The sequence below is a fragment of the Triplophysa dalaica genome, chromosome 2 (genome assembly GCF_015846415.1).
Source record: "Triplophysa dalaica isolate WHDGS20190420 chromosome 2, ASM1584641v1, whole genome shotgun sequence".
Lineage (NCBI taxonomy): Eukaryota > Metazoa > Chordata > Actinopteri > Cypriniformes > Nemacheilidae > Triplophysa > Triplophysa dalaica.
The window spans coordinates 30,044,629-30,067,657 of record NC_079543.1 but is presented as its reverse complement, the minus strand read 5'-3'; the positions used below and the strand labels follow the sequence as shown (position 1 = coordinate 30,067,657).

At 38.3% G+C, this 23,029-nt stretch overlaps 1 protein-coding gene across 1 annotated transcript; it reads left to right on the top strand.

Annotated features, from left to right (window-relative positions):
• The first annotated feature begins 1,070 nt into the window (after positions 1-1,070).
• LOC130411697 (sodium/potassium-transporting ATPase subunit alpha-1-like) lies at positions 1,071-8,776 on the top strand. The gene is made up of 22 exons (XM_056736513.1): positions 1,071-1,199; positions 1,416-1,529; positions 1,643-1,702; positions 2,777-2,980; positions 3,069-3,182; positions 4,048-4,182; positions 4,267-4,384; positions 5,001-5,269; positions 5,357-5,665; positions 5,746-5,880; positions 5,968-6,160; positions 6,238-6,413; positions 6,494-6,630; positions 6,717-6,867; positions 6,944-7,112; positions 7,193-7,347; positions 7,417-7,540; positions 7,661-7,806; positions 7,978-8,108; positions 8,256-8,357; positions 8,459-8,550; positions 8,669-8,776. The coding sequence occupies exons 1-22, from the start codon at positions 1,188-1,190 to the stop codon at positions 8,695-8,697; spliced, it is 3,075 nt and encodes a 1,024-aa protein (XP_056592491.1). The 5' UTR covers positions 1,071-1,187; the 3' UTR covers positions 8,698-8,776.
• The last annotated feature ends 14,253 nt before the right edge of the window (positions 8,777-23,029 follow it).

The following is a 23,029-nucleotide window of genomic DNA, read 5'->3' as shown; positions in this document are numbered from 1 at the left end:
AGAGGAAGAGTTCACCCCCAATTCAAAACTCTGTCATTTTTAATTTACCCTCACGTGGTTCAAAACCCAAAAGAGGATAATTTGAGAAGTGTCTCAGTGGTTTTGTGTCCAGTCAATGGAAGTCAATGTTGTTTGGTTATAACGTTCTACAAAATATCTTCTCTTGTGTTTTGCAGAAGAAAGTGTGTCATACAGGTTTTAAATGACACGAAGGTGTAAATGATGAAAGATATATATATATATAAATATATATTTTAGAAGCACCATTCCATACTGGTCTATTCAAGCAGGAAACATTCAAACATGAAAAAAGACACCTGAAATACATGAAAGACTACAAACTTTTATAATAATATTTCTCATATGTACGACTAAGCAGAGTTTTATCCAACAGCGGTGATTGAAGTATGTCAACAAAACGATCAAAGTTTCAGAGAAGTCATTAAATATTAGCCTGAAATCTATCAAAGTGAACTGTTTGCTCCGTTCCAGCCCATTTCACCTTTTTTGTGGTAGAAAAAGCTACGCAAACTTTAACTTCAGTATTGTAAAATGTATATTTTTTCAAGCGGGTGTAACATGTGTCCCAAAAAACTGTTTCTGTCAAGATTGTTTTAAGACTAACATTAAAAATGAAGAATATTATAAAATTAATATTTAAAACTACTGACAAATGACATTACAAGAAACAAAAGTCAACTGTTATTTGCAAGTCAACACTATACATACAGTTTATCTATTGCTTAGACACCAAAATGTGACAATATATATCTTTCACTATAGTTGTATTATAGTAAAAGTAAAGAAACCATGTTTGTTGTCCAGCTTTTTACCATTTGTATAACCAAAGCTTTACTTTGAATACCAAACTCTGGTGACTGTAGTAAAACCATGGTTCATTTGATTATACACTTTACAATATATTTTGTAATGGTAACCAGGGCATTAAAGCGCGTCTTGCTGTCAAAAGTGACCTATATGGATGAAGGTTACAATCAAAGGTTAAAGATGACAGCTGTTTAACTCCTCCCAAGAATCCTCAGGACTCCTTCCAAAACACAGGTGAGTTGGCAGAATATAAATATGGTGAACCTGACGTTGACACACAGGGACCCGTGTCTCCGGAGAGCCTAGTACGAAGTGGGTTTCTGAAAGATCCAGAGATTGGCTTGAGATAAACCAAGAACATGGGGCTCGGCGTGAGTGGATTATCTCTTGTGTCAAGTGCTTTAGATGCTGGTCCTCAGTTTGGGATGCTGATAGACATCCATTGACAAACCATACTGTCTACCACCAGATGAGCTTTATCAGTCTATCAGACGGAATAACATCAAACCTTTTCTCAACAGAGATGTCTTTATTGGGATAAAGTAAGCTGTTGGTTATAAATATATATATTCTGTGTTTTGCATTAGACGGGGAATGATAAATACCAGCTGGCAGCAACTTCAGAAAAGGAAATCAAAAAGCCAAAGAAGGTGAAAAGAAACAAGAAGGATGTGGACGACCTTAAGAAAGAAGTCGATCTGGTGAGAAAGCCTTATAAACGTACACTGTACATACAGCTCTGAAATGACAATCGTCACAAAGTTCAAGACTTGCTTGAGTTATTTTCACTAAAAGATGTTTTGTTCTTCTGCAGGATGACCACAAGTTGACTTTGGATGAGCTTCAGCGCAAACACAGCACCGACCTGCACAAGGTGAGAAAAGGTTTTGAGACACTTTCAGCAATGATCAAATGTATTATTACTCCTATGAAGCTTTGTATGAGTATGAGCAACTTTAGTTTAGAATACTGCATTTATTTTCTTTATTTTAAAATCAAACTTGCTTTTCAAACTGAAATGTTTTTATATTAAGCTTAAGAAATTATTATGTCAGCTTTTTGGGTTTTAAATAGAGGTGTAAAAATACGCTTAGATTCAATACGATACATGATAGTGGGTTTACGATAACCATTGCTTCTCGATATTAAGTAAAATATATATATATTTAAACATTGTTATTTTGTTAAAGAATAAAAAAAATCAAAATTTATTTAAACCATTTTTTGTTAACTTCAAAACTGTACTACGTCATGTAGTTTGCTCTAAAAAATGTGTGACTAATACTAAAATAACATAGATGTGTGACTAATATGACTATTACTGATGAATAAACAGCGTTTAGGTTAAGGTTAAGGCTATTCAGTAGCAGTCCCAAACTAGCTTTTTAGTAAAATAGTTGGTTTGAGACACCACCGTAAAATAAACATATACGATATAACAGTGAAAATAACATGGGATTTTGGGGTTATGGAAGCGAGGTACCATGTTGAATATGCAATACCTTAATGAACCGTTATTAAAAGATGAATATAAATATCATACCTTCTCAGCTAAAATGACACAGTTCTGTGATTGTAAGGTAATTCACTTTTATTTCACACGTTGCATGCCATGCTGGTAGTTTGTTTTGCGCTTCAGTGAACACAGCGCGCGCAGTATACTATAGTACTGTATGACGTCTGACAGGACGGGATAGTTGGCTTTTCTAAGTTAAGAGACTTTTATTTCGTTATAATATAAGAAAATAACAATAGAATAATGACACTGACATTCAGCCTGACAACATGTCACCTGCATCTGCCAACAGCTTTCACGCTCTTCTTTCGAAATAAAAGTCTTGCTTTAAAAAAAAACTTGTGGTTTCTTAGACTGTACACTCCGTGACCCACTTAGAAACACTGCTCTATATACTGTACTGTACCTTTAACTGAATTATTATCACGACAGGGTTTGTCTGCATCCCGTGCGAGAGAGGTCTTAGCCCGTGATGGACCCAATTCTCTGACCCCACCACCTACCACTCCTGAATGGGTGAAGTTCTGCAAACAGCTCTTTGGTGGATTTCAAACGCTGCTGTGGTTTGGTGCTTTCCTTTGCTTCACGGCATATGGAATCCAGGCTGTCACAGATGAAGAACCCGCCAATGACAATGTATGAGAGGAAAAATGCTTTGACTTCTGTAATCATACTTATAAATGGCATATATATCATTTTTTTTCACACTGTCTTTTCTTTACAGTTGTATCTGGGACTCGTACTTGCTTTCGTTGTCATCGTCAATGGAGGGTTCTCGTACTATCAAGAGGCCAAGAGCTCCAAGATCATGGAGTCTTTCAAAAATCTTGTCCCTCAGGTGTGAACATTTTCAAGCATTGTTACTTTAGTTTTATCTTTTGAAAAATGTCACTATAAAGTAAAGATGCTCCAATATATGGTCGATAAAAGCATTTTTTACGCTATTGGCTGTCAGGGCCCATGTTCAGGGGCGATATATCCTGTCAATCAAAAGAGGCAGAACAGTAAATCCAATGAATTTGTGCTCTGTATGTAAAAAATGTTAAGAAACATCTCCAGTTTGACGTTCGATATCAATAGCCATTACATGAATTAATAACATTCAGAAAGTAAAAAATATTTATTTAATCTTCAGAATGGGTATCGGCAGATATCACTGAATAATCGGCTACAGTATCTGTAGTGGTGGAGAAATTTAGTATAAGTGCATCTCTACCATAAAGCATAATACAGCAAAAAGCCCCGCGCAGCAGTAATAACGGCTAAGAACTCGGCTCAGCCAATCAGAATCAAGGACCAGAACTGACCCTTTTATGATACCTCACTATATTTGATAAACACATTTTTTGTGGTTATTTTTACCTTTAATATATTAGTACATCTGGTACTTTCTTAGTTTTAATCAAGTCAAATTTAGTCAATTTTGAGTAAAAATACATATTTGAGTAAAAATATTTAAGTATAATGTTATTTATGTATTTGAATTATAAAAGTAAAACATCTAAATGTATTTCTGAAATGTAATGGGGCAAAAAGTGTAAAATATGCTTCACAATGGAGTAAAGCAGATTTGAGCCGAAATAAAAATACTTATATTTGAAAATGTACTTAATGTCCACCTCTGCAAAATGTGCTTTAGGCAATTATTCTGCCATATGTCCAATTGAGTAAAAATACATGATTTCATTTTGATCATAACGCAGCATGCGCTTGTTATCCGTGAGGGAGAGAAAAAGATCATCAACGCTGAGGAGGTAGTTGCTGGGGATCTGGTGGAGGTCAAAGGTGGAGACCGAATCCCGGCTGATCTTCGCATCGTTTCCGCACAAGGATGCAAGGTAACATCTAAACCATAATCTCAAACATTAAATGATCCCTAAAGTCCAAACCTTTTTATGAATCATCTCTCACTTTTTTATCAGGTGGACAACTCTTCGCTCACCGGTGAATCTGAGCCTCAGTCTCGTACTGCTGACCTCTCTAATGAAAACCCTCTGGAGACCAAAAACATTGCCTTCTTCTCCACCAACTGTGTTGAAGGTACAAAATTACTGTAAAACATCTTGGCACGGTTTCCTGGACAGGGATTAGATTAAGCCAGGACCCGACCATAGTTAAACAATGATGTTTAAGTCGTTTAAGAAAGACATACCTTTGAAAAAACAATCTCGAAACAAATCAATCACACTAATATATTTTAACATTTAAGATAGTGTGGGACTAGGTTTATGCTCTGTCAGGGAAACCGCCCCCTAAAGCCTGAAGTATAGTTCCCTTTTTATGTGTATGTGAGGGACAGCTCAAGTGCGCGTGACGCAAATTTCATCATCAGAATAGTAGGGCACCTTTTGTTACTTCACATTCCATTTCTTGCAATATTTAGTTTAATCACCAGGGGGCAACCGTGTCCTGGGAGCATGGATTCAAGGTATTAGAAGAAAACCTGACCCCTGTAGGCTTGCAAAAGTATTGCAATATGTCGTAATGCGCACGCGACAAAACCTGTCTGTACACGTGTGATTAGAAGGACGTATACTTAGCAAGGCTGTGTGTTCAGTTGTACGCATACACTCACAGACACGTAAAAGAAGAAGCAAAAGGTAACATTTTCAAATGGCTGTGGCTAAAACCTTAAACATAATGACATTAATTTAAGGTACCGCCAGAGGCATTGTCATCAACACCGGTGACCGCACCGTCATGGGTCGCATCGCCAGTCTCACATCCAGCCTAGAAGCTGGACAGACACCGATTGCTAGAGAGATCGAACACTTCATCCACATCATCACCGGTGTGGCTGTTTTCCTGGGTGTGAGCTTCTTGATCCTCTCTCTGATTCTTGGATATGGCTGGTTGGAAGCCGTCGTTTTCCTCATCGGAATCATTGTCGCTAATGTACCCGAGGGTCTCCCTGCCACTGTAACTGTAAGTCAGAATCTATTTCCAAAAACTGAAATCCTAGGAACAAATGTGAACCAAAAATGTCCAATTGTCTTGTGTCTACTCACATAGGTGTGTCTGACTCTTACGGCCAAACGTATGGCAAAGAAGAATTGTCTAGTGAAGAATCTTGAAGCTGTGGAGACTCTCGGCTCAACCTCCACCATCTGCTCGGACAAGACGGGAACTTTAACCCAGAACCGGATGACCGTGGCTCACATGTGGTTCGACAATCAGATTCATGAAGCGGACACCACAGAGAACCAGAGCGGAACCTCATTTGACAAAAGCTCTCCGACTTGGGCGGCCCTCGCTCGTATCGCTGGCCTGTGCAACCGTGCCGTTTTCCGTGCCGAACAGAGCCACCTGCCAATTCTTAAGGTGTGCTATCAATAGTATATATTTTTTAAGACACTAAGTAGTGCTATTGTGATTTAAAATGAATACTATCTCCTTTGCAGCGAGAAACAGCTGGCGATGCCTCTGAGTCTGCTCTGTTGAAGTGTATCGAGCTTTGCTGCGGTTCAGTGAATGAAATGAGAGACAAGTACACTAATATTGCTGAGATCCCTTTCAACTCCACCAACAAATACCAGGTATTTATATTCTGAAAGATTCTCTGTAGATCAGATGGTAGAGATTTGACTAGTCTGGCTTACAGCATCTAATCGGCTTCGCTCTAGCTCTCAGTCCACAAGAATCCCAATTCCTCAGAGTCTAAACACCTGCTGGTGATGAAAGGAGCCCCTGAGAGAATCCTGGACCGATGCTCCTCTATTCTCATCCAAGGAAAAGAGAAACCTCTGGATGATGAATTGAAAGATTCTTTCCAGAATGCTTACGAAGAGCTCGGAGGTCTTGGAGAAAGAGTGCTGGGTAAAGCCACCTCATAATGTTCTGGTATCGCTGCTGCAGTATAACACACATGGGTAATTCCTGGTTCTCTCTCACAGGTTTCTGCCACTTGTCCCTCCCTGATGACCAGTTCCCTCAAGGTTTTGCATTTGATGCAGATGAAGTGAACTTCCCCACAGAGAATCTTTGTTTTGTCGGCCTCATGTCCATGATCGACCCGCCTCGCGCCGCCGTTCCAGATGCCGTGGGCAAGTGCAGGAGTGCTGGAATCAAGGTGCTTATTCACAATCCACAACCTAAATTTTGTGTGAATCTGTCCACCTCAAAAAATCACATCTAAATCCTCTATGACAGGTTATCATGGTAACTGGTGACCATCCGATCACGGCTAAAGCTATCGCAAAGGGTGTCGGCATCATCTCTGAAGGCAACGAGACTGTGGAAGATATTGCTGCACGTTTAAACATTCCTGTCGGAGAGGTTAATCCAAGGTAAACTCTCAACTTTAGTCACCAACTTCAAAATAACAGGAAATAGGCTTTGCATCAATGTCTGCTAATACAAAGTTCACTTCCAGAGATGCTAAAGCTTGTGTGGTCCATGGAGGAGAATTGAAGAGCATGTCTGAAGAAGTACTGGATGAGATCCTGCAACATCATACTGAAATTGTGTTTGCTAGAACGTCTCCTCAACAAAAACTGATCATAGTGGAGGGATGTCAGCGACAGGTACTATTCAACCAATCCTGCTCATACTAGATGATTTCCCTCCGATCTGTGTGACAAGCTTTTCCGTCTTTATCAGGGTGCCATAGTGGCGGTGACAGGTGATGGTGTGAATGACTCTCCCGCTCTGAAGAAGGCTGATATCGGTGTGGCTATGGGCATCTCTGGATCTGACGTGTCCAAACAGGCCGCTGACATGATTCTGCTGGACGACAATTTTGCCTCAATCGTCACTGGAGTGGAAGAAGGTATGAACTGTTGTTTTGAATTATGAAGGTAACAAATAAAACATTGATACTTACTCTACAATGTTTGTCATTAACATCAGGCCGTTTGATCTTTGACAACTTGAAGAAGTCCATTGCCTACACACTGACTAGTAAGATCCCAGAAATGTCACCGTTCCTCATGTTTGTCCTCGTGGGTATTCCTCTACCGTTGGGCACAGTCACAATTCTCTGCATTGACCTGGGCACCGACATGGTAAGAGAAATAACACATCATCTTTTAGAATTGACCTTCTGTTTGTTCACAGTTTTCACTTTGCCATAGATTCCAGCAATCTCGTTGGCCTATGAGAATGCAGAAAATGACATAATGAAGAGACAACCCAGGAACGCTCAAACGGATCGACTGGTGAACGAGAGGCTTATCAGTATGGCCTATGGTCAAATAGGTAAGAGTTGGCTAACATCAACAATTTGAAGTTTATCCACTGTTTGGAAAGATTTAAAAGTATACTAAAAATGTTCATTGTACACTTCATTGAACTTGTTGTTCACGGTTTTTGGTACAGGTATGATCCAAGCACTCGCAGGGTTCTTCACCTACATTGTCGTTATGGGTGAGAGTGGATTCTGGCCCAGTCATCTGCCAGGACTACGAGTCGGCTGGGAAGATAGATCCATCAGCGATCTTGAGGACAGTTATGGCCAGCAATGGGTATGTGTCTCAACTTTGACTAAACCATTCCTCTATCATTCCTTGACTGAACTCTTAGAACAGGTGCAAACTCCTTAAAAAAGCCGGAAACAATTGATCCTAAACGTATAAACGATCATGTAAATATTCATGTAATATATAAATGTTTTTATGCTTTCTCTTGCTTTTTAGACCTACGAGAGCAGAAAAATCATTGAATCCACATGCCACACAGCCTACTTCGTCAGTATTGTGGTCACGCAATGGGGAGACTTAATCATTGTAAAGACCAGGAAAAATTCCATCTTTCAACAAGGAATGAAGTACGTTTACATAGACAAGTCAAAGAATATCGGTCTGTTTATATCTGTGTTTGCAGACAGTGTGTTCTGTTCTAGTTTGTTTTATCTCTAAAAGATCTCAGTTTTCAGTATTCCATTCCAATCATTTGTCTCTTTTTTCTTTCATAGAAACAAAGTCCTCATCTTTGCCTTTTTTGAGGAAGCTGCTCTGGCAGCGTTCCTGTCCTACTGCCCGGGTATGGACCTGGCTGTCAGAATGTATCCTCTCAGGTAGACCAACACATTTCATCTGATTTTCAAATGTTTGTTTGACTACGAAAAGATTCAAATGCTCAGTTAAACATTGCAAATTAATATTTTTTTTCACGTAGACCCTTGTGGTGGTTCTGTGCCTTCCCATATGCACTCCTCATCTTCGTCTATGATGAAATCAGAAAATACATTCTGCGGCAGAATCCAGGAGGTAATAAAGATACAGCCTACAGACTTTATCAACAATAAAGTTGTTCATTTTGCCACATATCATATATTTTCCCCCCAAGATAAATGTTAAAATAACATTGATATCTTTGTTTTACCAGGCTGGGTGGAAAGGGAAACATACTACTGACACAAGATGGTCTTTTGCAAACACATGCAAAGAGATGTTGTATGTGGCGTCCAAATACAAATAAATATATTTAAATGCATCTGAGTTTGTGTGCTGAATATTTTCTTTTTTAATGCGGAATATAAAAAAATAAGGCTGGGGATAATAATGATCCAAATTTACAAACGTCCATTTACAAAAGTGTTCAAAGTCTGTGAAAGAATGTAAACTTCTTACGTCCCCTTGTCTAAACAATATTGTATTAAGGACTAATATTTATATACTTGAAACAGGAGGTGTCATATAAAACCACCAGAGTGGAAAATCACCAAACTTTCTGTTTAGTCTTATTCCTCCTGAACAATCAGATATGATCACGTATTTAATATTACAATATCAAAACAATTGTCCATTGTAATTTCATTACTGTCATTAATTTTATGTGAACTGTCCCTTTAAATTTTGAGCACAGACAAGACAAGAGCTGCATTCTGAATTCCCTCAACTGTTCACTCATTCACTATTGCCTATATAGCGAATGCTTGATAGTCCACTACTAGGGGAAATTAATGAAAATGAGGCTTCGTCTGAAATGGCATACCTTGACCGTACATAGAGAATTTGAATAAGTATCTACCTGTCGGCTGTTAAAACAGTACGTCCTATGTAGATTGAGTGGGTGCAGTATGAATACATTCCAGACACACACGTTTTATGGTCATATGACCCGTATGCTCTTTGACCTATGACATATTAGCAACAAACTAGATTTCAGTGTTTATAAAACATTATTTAGTCAGATTAAAAACAGATGTCCGATCCACACTCACGAATCTTGGCGGAAGCAGTAGACCATCTGGGTATTTCTGGCCTACTGTTTTTTGCATACTGAGGTTTCGGACATACTAATCATACTAATCTGCATAGTATGGAAGTAGGCGAAGTAGAAGTATGGAAGTAGTTTCGGATGCTGTCGGAGAAAACAAATTCAGCCACTGATTCAATATATCCTGCGTCTGACTTTATTGTATTCGTTTTTAATGATGAGAACAAAACAAATGATTCCCACGTTTATTTACTATTACATTTTATAAACTGATTTCAACTTAAAAATAAAACACTGCTATATATAACATTAATTTCATTCTCTAAGAGTAGAAAATAACTGTCAACAAGAACAAACACAAGTGGATAAACGGACATTGATGGCACTAACGGTCACTCTCCAGCTGCTCATTCTAATCAGGCGGTTGATTGTTGTATCATGGGAAATATGAGGGAGTGAGATGCACACTCAAATCAGAATGCATTATGGATAAAAAATTGTGAACAAATGTAGGGAATGAGTTGTTTACTAAGAATTTGGATAACACTACAAAATGGCGGCTACCCGATATAGTGCACTACATGGGAGATAGGGGGCAGATTCAGACAGAGCTAAGGGCTACGTCTCAATTCGAAGGCTGCTTCCTCCGGAGGTCTCACATTCTTCTGCATATACGTCATCCAGGTTGCTCATAACTGCATTCAACTCAGATAAAAGCAACATTCAATGTGTTGTTCTGTCTGTCTGTCTATCATAAGCTCAGTTTTCCAGTCAAAACCATTTCTGCACTTCCAACACTGTTCAATCATGTGTTCTAGGCCCTGCAATGCAGAAATGTATAAATAAGAGCCCCAAATACTGCATGCGAAAAATGCAAAACAATTGTAACCTAAATTCCATTGGATTAGCATTAAAAGTCATATCTGTAGAGGAGATGATCAATTACTCAACATCAAGCCATCAAGATGTCTGTGACTTTATTTCTTAGGTAGAACAAAAAAGATTCATGGTCTATGTTAGGGTTAAAATGTTAACCAAAAATGTTATTGTAATTGTAGGTATAAAGTTTGTGAAGACCTGGGTCACCTTTAATGGTGATCATCCCTTTGGCTTTCATAGTTGCTTTGTGCTAGGGTTAGGAGTACAGTACAGGCCTGGGGGAGAGTTAGTCACGACACGACACATTTCCCTTCACATGTTGCTGGAGTTTTTACACACTGCATAGAAGTGGAGTGAGTAACTGGCCACTGGTTTAGATGCTGTTTATTTGTGAGTTCTCGTGTGCTGTTGAGAAAACATTTCTGGTTTTCCAGCAGTGAGTCAGACACAGAAACTGATATGATCCCAAATCGATTGTCCATTGATAATGCTGCATGAGAAAGACTGTAAAAAGCAAAAGCACAGACAATCACAGTCTGGGTGGAAAATATAAATGGATTTCTTGACCCTTATACGACTGCTTTAACCCCCTCACTAAATGTGACTGTTGTTTGATGGATGTTTAGACACAATTTTGGATGCTCTCTCATTTGTTAGACAAATGAGAGTACATCTATTAAAGGGGTCATATGGTCTCAACACATGTTTTCAAACTGACTGTTTACAGGAAATATAAAAAACACTCTATATTTACTAACAGCATTGTGAAAGTTGGCCATCACATTTTAGTACTTTTTATTGGTTAGATATTTGCAAATCCCAATGACAAACATTAAGAGTGACAAGAAAATTATGATTTATTTATCAGAAATATTGAGATAGAAAGTTTTATAAAGGACACCAGCACTATTTGGATTTAATTATGTAATCATTTAAAGTGATGGATGTCATGTGTCATGTATTTTAGTCTTTAGTGCTTTTGTCAGACTGGTAAATTAATTTTGTAATTTAATCTTGAGCATTTGCTGGTTCGACTTATTTTCATTAAACTATTGCACAACATGTGGATGAAGTTATCATGATCGGTCAGAGTCATGCGTCTGGTATGCCGAGGAAAAAAGATTAACAGTGGAGTCAGGCAAGAAAACTAAACAACCCCTACTATTTACTTTGTGTGTGTGTGTGTACCTGTCTACCTAGACCTAGGTGTCTACACACTCACCAAGAAGGGACCATGGAGCAAAGTGGGGATTTTGTATGTGTGTGTATGTATCCACGTGTGTCTGTGTGTGTGTTGTTCCGTGTGTGTTTGTCCGTGTGTGTGTGTGTCTGTGTGTATCCGCAAGTGTCTTTGTGTGTTTGTCCATATGTGTGTCCGTGTGTTTGTGTGTGTCTGTGCATGTGTGTGTGTGTTGTTCCGTGTGTGTCTCTGTGTGTGTGTGTGTTTGTCCGTGTGTGTGTCTGTGTCTGTGTGTATCCGCAAATGTCTTTGTGTGTGTGTGTGTTTGTCCATATGCGTGTCCGTGTGTCTGTGTGTGTCTGTGCATGTGTGTGTGCGTGTGTGTGCGTGTGTATTTGTGCGTGTGTGTGTCTGTGTGTGAGTCTGGCATAATGAATGTAATTTAATTCACATAGTCTGTTGATGTGGTGCTGTCTGTATGAATACTTCTGCTTTATTATCAGTTAAAATTGCTTGATGAATGTTAACCCATGGTTATAAATCAGTGCCCGTCAGAAGGAAGAATATTTTACAGTGATCTTGTAAAGCCAACAATAAGAAAAATCATGGATAGGATTTCTACTTGAGTCATCATTTTTCATAGACATCCATGGAATGAAATGGAGTGCAAATGGAAAGTTTTGTTCAGGTCTCATGTGTGTCTCAGATATTTCTCCTGAGAAAAGAGACAGAAATGTGTTTGTGATGAGAGTTAGAGAAGAGATGTCAACAGTGTGTCAAACTGAGCTCACATTTGTCTCGTCTGCAAAGGTCAGTATTAGTGAAGATCTCAATATAGACAAACCTTTACAATCCATATAATGGTGCTTCATTCAACACTCAAGTTTTTGTGCGTGTCCAGCACCAGTTTTTTTATATTTAAATTTTAAAAAGATGTATGTTTATTACACTATACTTTGTATTATATTACCTCAGCATCAACTTACAAAAAACAGTTCATGTTTATAGGAGGGTGTTTCTTATACAGCATCTAAGGAAGTCACGGTAGTTTTGACATCATTCTCTCTTTCGCCTGCCGTTATCAGACTCTCTATTTTTTCATTATGTTGAAAGTATTGAGAAGTTTTTCTTTTGCTATTTGAGCAAATGATAACGCAAATATTACATAAGGTTACCCAACTGTGACGATTTCCGCTGCTGAGAAACCCGAAAACGTGAAAAAGTTCCATCGCAAGAATTTGGCAGCCCACATCATTTTGAAACAAACTATGTGCATGCATTTCCATCTATGTGCAGGGAATGAACCGTGTTCTCATGGCATTCTTCTTGACAGTGTTTTTTCAAACGAAAGTTTCCTTTCTTCTCATCTCATTGCTTTTTATGTGAAACAACAGATATTTGATCTGGCTCGTATTAAGTTTGCTGTAAAAACAGCTGAAGTCTCTCTTTCCTTATCAACATCTCCAGTCATAAATCTAAGTAATGACTTGGAGCCTTGAGGAACATGAGGTTCAGTTAAAGGATGGAATCTTCTGAAGAAAAAAGCTGCTTATGTGTGACGTGAATGTGACCTGACGCCAATCGACCACAAAATGGAGCGACTACGCCACCCTGGATACTTGCCAGGGACAGAAATAAAGATTCTTATAACTCAAAGCACACAGGTTCACTTCAGGAAGCGGCAGGAGACGTGAGCGTAGAAATATATATACTTTTATTAAAAAGATTCGGACACACAATCACTTGGAAATAAAGAAATATAAAAATATAAACAAAACTAGGATGGAAGAGTACCACCCTAAGCAACCGGAGACAACAACAAGGATAGGACAGGAGCTGAGATCCGACAGCGGGGTCTAGGGACACACTAAGTCACACCACACCTCACACTGGTTACACACGCTCACGCGCGCACACACACACACAACAGCACTCGTGGGGAACGCCACCACACCAAACTCCGCCCACCTTCGGCACTCAGCTCCTGTGAAGAGATTAAATAGAGACAGGTTTGGCACAAACTTCGAGGGTACAGGCACCCTACAGGTACGGGGCACTACAGTGAGATATTGCAAGTAGGCGCTCTACTTGCCCACAACAATGCAGCTTTACAAAATACAAAAAAAACAAATATGCAGAAACAATATAATAGAATCAACTTAAATTAAATATGCCACTACAGCAATTAACCACACAATAGCAAAACTATGAAAACAGTAATTCCAAACAGACAAGGTAAGAATAGGAACAAAAAAAAAGAGAATAAAATAAACAGCAAACGCAACCAACAATTCAAATGAAACTAAAGAAAATTAACAATAATATATGGTAAAGCAAAAGCGCCTCCGGATAACTCATGTAGCTCCAAAGTGTGAAAACTACTCGTTGGTAGAGGCACGGCCAATCTGTTGGTAATGCAATAAATGGTTAAATCAATTTAACTAACTTACAATCCTAATAAACTAACCCAGTACATACCATGAATAATCTTCCCACCCCCGAGAAGCAACAACAGATGAATGTCTGGACGGTTGCGGCTCGTTCAACAATCTGTAGGCGGAGTTCATGCAAGTCGCCAAAAACTGCAAGGTCATTATCAAATCTAAATAGAATGTGTTAAGGGACGGGGTTTTAAACCACGTACCGTACACCTCCGATCTCGTGACTCCGCGGGTCAGGTAATCGTGCAAAGGACAACTCGTTCAGTATATCTGGTACACACACAGCCAACTCCCAAAATATTACTAACAAATATCCAAGCGCAATTCCAGCTCACTCAAGCTTTCGCCTATAAACACAAAGCCTGTATGGTGTCAACCCTGGCACAATCTTACATCACCCCACCACCGCCAGTGCATTTGCATCTGCAAATGTCAGTCACAAGGTTTCTCTTAAAGCGCCGTTCTGCAAAGAATCACTAACATAAGCTACCACATGCTATCCATAACACAGTCAACATCTCTACATACTTGTTGGACGACCGGATGTAACACCGAAGCAAAAGAAAGGGCGGGACTAGTAGAATCAAAACCCCTTTAACACGGGATATATACACCCCCTTATCAACTGATAGGACAGCTAATGATCAGATCCACCAATCAGCGCCTTGAAGACGTATCAGCCCTACCACATTAACAATGAGCCGGAGGAACCAAAGACAAAACATTGCTCAAAGAGTGCTCTTTTATAGCACAGGAGACTTAAGAAAGTTTGATCAACTTTGCAAAAATAGAAACAAATGATCAGTTGTATATATGTTCATGTTGTTGGCTTTAAAAACATGTGAATATGGTTTTGCTTTCAGAGGCTCATATTTTGTTTATAGAATCATCCAACGTGAGGAAGCTTTTTCTTCCACTTGGTCACTCCCTACTGAAACAGGGAGGGCGTTCTCCTCGAGAGACCCAAACGTGTGTCCTTATAAGAACTTAAGCAGTCTAACTTTGACCTCCATGTGTCATCATTGTTGACATGAATCACAGGTATAGTCTAGCTTCTGTTATTCAAACCCTGAGGCCTTCGAGCAAGATCAGTGAAAGAAGTAAACTCATTAGATCACAAATGATGGTTTTCAACTCAAGCTTCTGCATTATTTAGATCTTTTGTAATGCGCCACGTTAACTGTGAATGATATTTCCAAATACGCAAGTATGAAATGCACATCCCCTTGTGTTAGGGGGTCTTTCTTTCAGGATAACTGTTTTTTGGGGGGTGACTTTACCATTAATGCTTACATTTTCTATCGCATAATTTGACTGCTTAGACCTACGATGATGTCACACCTACTGGAAGAATCATAAAATTTCTCCATTCACGGCTCACAGACCGTCTCCCTTCTCCGCTGAAGAAACAAGCCGTACCGCACTTCACCACACTAGACAGCAGCCGTGTTTGCTCGGCCTTGACTCGCCAGTTTACAGTCTTAACCCATGTTGTCTGTCTGGGCTGTGACATCACTAAAGGACCGCGGAGAGTCGGAAAGATTTTATTTTCTTTCTTGGCTCCGGTCTGACAAAACCAGACTTGTTTGCACTCAGTCTGCTCCAGTTATGTAAGTTCTGTCATGTCCCGTTCTGAAGCTGGAATGATGCATGGGTGGGTTGTGATAGAGAGCTATTGAAGATTAAGGTGCAAATTATCCTTTAATTCATGTGTATCCAAGAATTTTTTTTGACAACAATGTGAATGTTAGCTTTTGGTTCACTGTAAGAAAATCAATATGGTGTTTACTTAAAATGTTTAACTTTTAGTAATTTTTTTAAATAGCATTTTTAACATTGCATTAATACTGTAATGTAATTCAGAGCATGTGGATTATAGACCTGAAATATTTTGTCTAACATAAAGTAAAATATGTTCACAGACTACCAACATTGCTTGTAAAATATAAAAAGATGGAAATAAGTCTAGATGTGTCTAAATAAAGCCTCAATTTGAGGTCTATGCATGTATACATTAACTTGATTAAACAATGCAAACATAGATTATTTATAATGCAAATTGATAACTGTAGTGGAGTAGGAGGGGCGAGACCGTGATAAGAGACCGGTGCGCGCACAGCTGACGCTCATTAACACTCACCGGCCTCGACTCACGGTCTCGCCCCTCCTACTCCACTACAATAACAAAATTCAATAATTAGCAGATATGTAAAATATAAATCCCTATTTTACGGGGCTAAATCGATTCTCTCTCTCAGCGGAGGTTACTTCTACCCAGACGGACAGTTCTGTATTCAGCAGAAGACACAAACCTCAAATGAACCATCGATAGTCTCCTAAAATGTTGCACGGCTATGATAAATAAAAATGTTAACCAGAATATCCTCCTCCTAATGTAAAAATAGCTCCACCACCAGCCAGCATTTACTTGAGAAATTCTAACAAAAGCCTCCAGTCTGTATACGGGTCTGCGTTCAGCTGCTGTAGGCAACATTGATTTGCAAAAGAGATTATTGTTGATTACTTAATCTTTCAGAGGGCTTACAACCATGCACAAATATTTTTCTATTTGACATCAAAGCTCAAGGTCAAAAACAAAGGGCTTGAGACTTTTGTAGTCCGTCAGCCAATCAAAACATCTTTTTATTGTGTACCAGGCGAGTTGATTGGTCACATGACGTCCAGAAGAAAGAATGCGAGTTGTTGTCCATTTAACATGAAGAGTATTTTTCCTTTGACTTGTGAAAGCAAGATTCTCAAACCTTTTTTGAAGTTTAGAAATTAATGTAACGTTTCTTTCAAATGCTAAAAACAACACGGTTTGCCCACGTATGGATCATTTCTAGCAACAATAAGCACACAACAATGCTAAACAAGTCCGAACTCTTTTGCCCCCTCAAACAGAACTTATGGCTGATGGGAAATACCTCAATAAGCACCGGTCTCCGCCTACGATGGGGTCTGACTCATGCGGACGACGGCAGGTCTGATTTTAAGTCTTTCTGGAGTTCCAGTGTTTATAAGGATGGTCAGGGGTGCGGTTGTTGACTGGCTCTGTTGTGAACATTTGAAAGATCCTCGGTGTGCAGCGCTGAAACCTTTAGGTTTAGAAAAAGCTGTAGTGGATTTATGCTAACATTCTGAACCATGCAGATGGCTGCTGTTAAATATTGAGTTGCCAGTGGCTCTCATGAGATTTGTCTCCAGAATATGCACTACACAAATGCAAACTTGCAATTCAAAGTGTTAGCTGGAGTCAGAGTGACTTGTAATGGGACAATACTGGAATGTGCATTAACTTTAGGGGGAAATATCTTGGCATTAGAGAAGCCAGATGGAAACTGAACTCCATTGTTGGTGATTGATTCACAGCCAGGTGTATTTGTGGACCACAGAGATCATTAAACGCATCCAAGTTGAAACTATAAAGTGATGACTCACAGGTACAATGAAAACTAGATGAAACTGCTTGCTGGGTCTTTTATTCACTCACAATATTGATTGTATTAAAGCAGCAGTCTGTAACAGTGCTCCCTTGTTATCTTACAACTGATAAGTTATCTTTCTCATATAAAGAGTATCGCAGAGATGAATTTTTGTTAGTATAAAACAAGATTTTTTTGACCTCTGGCGGTTTTATTTAGGCTTAAAACAGCAAATATTGTGGTAATGTGTCAAGTTTATCTTGATTTGCTAGGGTTTATAGTACACGTTTTGTCTATCGCAGAGTTTACTTATTCCACTTTCCAAATTTTACTTGGGGAAAAACTGCGTAGAGTTTCGGTCGAGGAACCAGTGCACCGCTAACCTCTGGGCTGGCCTATAAAAATACATCATCTCTGAGGTTCTGAGGTGTTGGACATATTGTAAGAATTGTCACTAAATTAAATTAATATTAATAGTCATGATAATGATATCCAGGATTTCAAAAAACGTTCAGATGTATATTTCCTAATGTGTTCATCCATAGATCTTTGAGCTTTACTTGTAGTGTTGTGGGGGACATAATGAGACAGAAAGGTCAACCACATAAATATCACAGTACAAGTATGGTGTTTGGACATGTGGTCATTGCTATAAGTGTACAGAAAGATTTTGTCTCACTCAATAGTTCACAAGCTGAGATATTTCTTGGGCTATTGATACAAAGGTTGCAAAAAGTTCTTTTCACAAGATTTCTTTCAGGAATCAACTGTTTCTGGTCCAACTCCATATCTCACGCTGCTTCTAAATGAAAGTGTAGTAGAGTAGGCGGGGCGAGACCGCGGTTCGAGTCCGGTGAGTAATTGTGAATGAGCGCCAGCTGTGCGCACACCGGCCTCGAATCACGTAGGAGATTGGGAGCATATAAAAGGAACGAGCGACCGGACCGTCGAAGAGAAAGGACCGGGCCCGAACATATGTTAAGTTTATATTTATGGTCTTGTGTTTTGTATTTATGTGAGGGGCCGCCGGATTTTATTATTTCTGTTATTAAATGTTTGCCGGTTCCTGCCTCCTTCCTTCCTTTTAATGAACCTTATTACAGAAAGTTTATCATCCACAGTTTGATATGCTATAAACACAATGTAGGCTTTCTGATCAAGTGCTTTATTTTATCCTCACAGACAGGATACAGACATTCTAAAACACAATTGTACAGCTGTTGGGCTACGTCACACTCAGTTGGAAAGGACATGGAGAACAAATTCCTGAAGAGATCTTAAAGGCTGAATTTGTTGAGAAGCAAAACCTCTGGGGCTCATTTAGTTTAAACGACACACTATATAAAGCAAGACAGATTCATTTCTGTTAAATGAGATCAGATCAGAGAGACTCTGGTCAGGCAAGATAAAGCACATTTGCAGACAACCTGAAGAACATGTTATTACTCAAAGTTAATATTTCCATACCTCCGGAGATTTGATTTAGTATTTAGTTTCCATTTGCTTGTTTAGTTTCCATCTTTGTTTGTATTTGTGCATGTCCACACGTTTAGTGTCAATATGTTTGCTTATGAAGAACAGACACACTATGAGTACTGGTGGATGGTGAGGTCATGTGCCATCATCACCCGGTCAATCCATTCATGCCGGGCATGACATTCTAGTCTGGAGAGGTGAAACAACCAGAGCGAGATCAGAGTAAAACAGCAAAGCAAGAGCAGAGATGTACAACAACAGTTCTGTCTCACATCGGTTCATCTTGGATGCCATTTGGTCTCTCATTTCATCAAATGTGCTTTAGTTGTCCATCTGTCTCCTCGCTGCTAAACTTGTGTGACTAAGACGATATGAAATGAATGTCAAATGAACACGGGTGTAGGATGTGGAACTATTTGGAAAATGTGTGTGGGAGGGACAAACTAAAACATTTCTAAAAGGGGTTCTTACGCCCCTAAAATGAATATTTATGGATATTGTTAATTACTTTGACTATTTAATTACTATTTCCATTTTTTGTAAATACCAACTGGACTTAAAGTGATTTTAAGTGGATTTGTCCCTTTAAATGGATAGTTTGCCAGAACTTACAATTTATTCAGGGTTGCTCTCATGTCATTCCAAACCTGTATGAATTGTGTTATTTTAACAGAATACACAAAAATGACTTTTGAAAAATATTTGTAACAAATCAACATTAGACCCCATTGACTTTAATTTAATTAAAAACATTTTTCAAAACGTCTCATTTTGTGTTACACAGAAGAAAGTCATTTTTTATCAAAACACTTTTTGTTTTGCAGCACAACAAAATGTGTTGTATGTTAAGAAAAAATCATTTCAATAAAGAGTTTGAAAACATTTTGTGCATTAGACTTTTGTAGTTTAGTTTCAGGAGACAGATTTTACAGATGTGGACCCGACACACTATGTTTTGTGTGTTTCTCTCGTATGCGTCCCATCACATCAGAAACTGTGGTTAAGAACCATTGAGGTGACGCTAACATCACGTTGTGGTTTAAATCTTGTATTTCTGTGCAATGATATTTTGCATTTTACAACTCTTGTTTAACAAGGCATTAAACAACAGAGCAACAGTTTTATTCAGACTACAAACAACACTGACTCTTTTACAGGCCCGACATCTTCCTGTGTGAATGTGAAGCCATGTGTGGGGACCAACTGTGTTTTTAAATAATTAAGAAACAACTTAAATGTTGTTTATTTGAAGATGTAAAAATGTTCGTGTGATGGTTTAGGGGAAACAAAATATAGTTATGAGTCACAGACGTGCATGTGTGTCCCACCCGCTTCTGTTTGGTCTTCACCGAGGTGTGTTGACTGAAGTCATTTTAAACCCATTCTCCTGTTCCTCTCCTCTCATCTGATCATTCAGAGATGATCTTGTGATTGCTTTAGCATGAAATGTACTGTAAGGCTTCCACAACAGTGAAGAGAAATAGATATTTAGTGTCCAGTGATGAGACATCCAAAGACAATCCTTTTGCTCAGAAGATTTGATGAAGTTCTCAGTTGTGTTGAGTATCTACTTAGTCTCAAATCTTTTTCTTAAAATGAATTAAAAGGAGATGTAAAATACATTGTAGAGGTGAAATCATCTGGATGAGTGTAAATGTGATATTGAGATCTGAGCTCAGTTTGACGCATTGTTGTTGACATCTCTTCTGGAACTCTAACGGAGACATTTGTGAGTTGAGATGTGGGAGGTGTTTTGGGTCATAATGTGAAGATTTCTTTCACCAAAACATGTTAGTTCAACAAACATGGAGCAGTCATTTGGTGCACAAGGTCAACAAACCATCGGATGTCTGTGACGCTGATTCATTGAGTTGCCTTGAGGATAACACATCCTCACCAGCCCAGCACTGGCCCACTGCTCACCGATGGGATGATTGTCCCGGAAACCTGTTCCGTTGAGACATCACGGTTATGTGGAATGCCGCACGTTGTCAAAGCTTTGTCAGCAGAACATGATGTGAGCGAGGTGAAGTGACGTGAAAGAGTGAAGAGAAATCTGAATTCTGTGGGTGAATGTGAAACCGTTTTCTTGTGAAGGTGTGAAGTCAAGAAGGCAGAGACAGAGAGTGAACACAGAGCCCAACGGACAAACACCAGTTCATCAAGAACTTCAGTGTTGGATTGTGTCATTGTATTAACCTTCCTCAGTGTAAAGAATAGCTCTAAAAGTGATGACAAAGAATATCTCTGATAGTGTGTTTGTTATGTCAGCTGTGGACTCTCATTTGGTTCCTTCACAGAGGAACGTTGTGCAGAGCAAAATTACGCCATCATGCAGATGTGGGTGTTCAAATGATCCCGAACCTCTCAGAGCAACAGATCACTTCACATTTCACACTGCAAAAAAACGTACTTGTCTGCAAATTCTTGAATCAAGATGCATTTTTTTGATGAGCAAAATGAAATCAGTTTTGTTTTCAGTAAAAATATATGAAATTTCAGTGACTTTGAGCTAAAAAAATCTGCCAATGGGTTAAGAATAATAATCTTGAATTAAGGTTTACCTTTTTCTTAGTCACTCAATTCAAGATTATTTTTCTTACCCCATTGGCAGATTTTTTGAGCACAAATTCACTGAAATTTCATATTTGTATATAAACACAATAATTATGTTCTTAATTCAGTTTGCTCTTCAAGAAAATGCATCTTGATTCAAGAATGTTTAGACATTTGTACTGCAAAAGCACGAAAAAAAATCTAAGAAAGTCATGTTTTGCAGTGCACTCTTGTAGCTTTTGCTCTTTGCTTTTTCAAGTTTATCATAATTGATCAAATCCCTCCCTTAAAATGAATGTTCTCTATCTGAAAACACAAACAAGCATAGTATAAAGGATGACTGTGATTCTCATGTCTTTTTCTCACAAATGCTTCCAGATTAACATGTTGAAAACAATGAGATTCAATAATAAGCTTTCCTTTTTCTGTCTTTCTTCACAGAGCGACACTTTTTTCCAAGAATCGACAAGAAAAGACCACATGACCAACAGATGACTTCATCGATGTGATGTCCTTCAGCTGATATTACAGCAGCTGCATCTACATCTAGTGTAATAGAATACTTTAACCGTGAAAGTTAAGGGTCAATTTCTTAATATTTATTTTTATTTTAACAAATAATAATAATATATATTCTTATAATTACTCATAAATAATGGTATAACATTTTTTTTATAATGTTTGTTAAAATAAATAATATTTTAATAAACAATATTGCAATGTATCATGATTGTTTTTTCTTTATTAAGGTCTTTTTTAAACATTTTAGAATAATGGGAAACTAGTTCTACTTATTACTATTTGGACAGTAATCTTTAGAATAATAGTAAACTCATCAAACCAATGGAAAACACCAATGTGACTCTTTCAATCATGGATATTAAATGTTGTAATTGATCATATTGTGTAGTGTAGTCTCCTGTTAAGAATTTGCACAAATGTTCTCTTGCCATTTTAAAAAACTAATAAAATTAAATTTAAAATTTAAAAAATAAAAAGTTATTTTTGTTGACATATTTTGGTTTTGTAATGCAAAAATCTCTTTGCAAACTGATATTGTTGTCTAGAACACTTCTTTCAGACATTTGTGCAAACACATTAAGATCAAAGACTTTTAAGATCACAAGGAGCGTTTTGGTAAAGTGATCTTAAATGTTTCGGTAACATTTTCTTTATTCTATAAACTAAGATAAACATTTGATCTATTCTATACATTGAATTATCACTGAGTCTTTTTAAATATCTTTAACCTGATGCTTTCAATAGGGGGCGATAGCACAGGCCTTCTTACATCAGATGTGTTTGTGAGAGGAGAAAATATTTCATCACTTCATAAGGTCACACTCAGGTACATCATACATCTGTTCCACCTGTAGAAATATAATAAACATGGAGTACATGTTGCCATGGCTATACATTTTTATGGGTTTTTTTTTAGTTTGCTTGCCAAATATAAGCTGTTAAATGCAATGGTGACATCTGTATATCATTTTGGAAAGCTTGACAGGAGTGCTCTACAAAATGATATACAGAGAACTGCCGCGGATTAGATGTAACGGCCAACAATGAA

Coding starts and splice junctions, on each gene's coding strand:
- LOC130411697 (XM_056736513.1), top strand. Junction 4,183..4,266: donor TTTCCGCACAAGGATGCAAG/GTAACATCTAAA, acceptor CTTTTTTATCAG/GTGGACAACTCTTCGCTCAC. Junction 8,358..8,458: donor GTCAGAATGTATCCTCTCAG/GTAGACCAACAC, acceptor TTTTTCACGTAG/ACCCTTGTGGTGGTTCTGTG.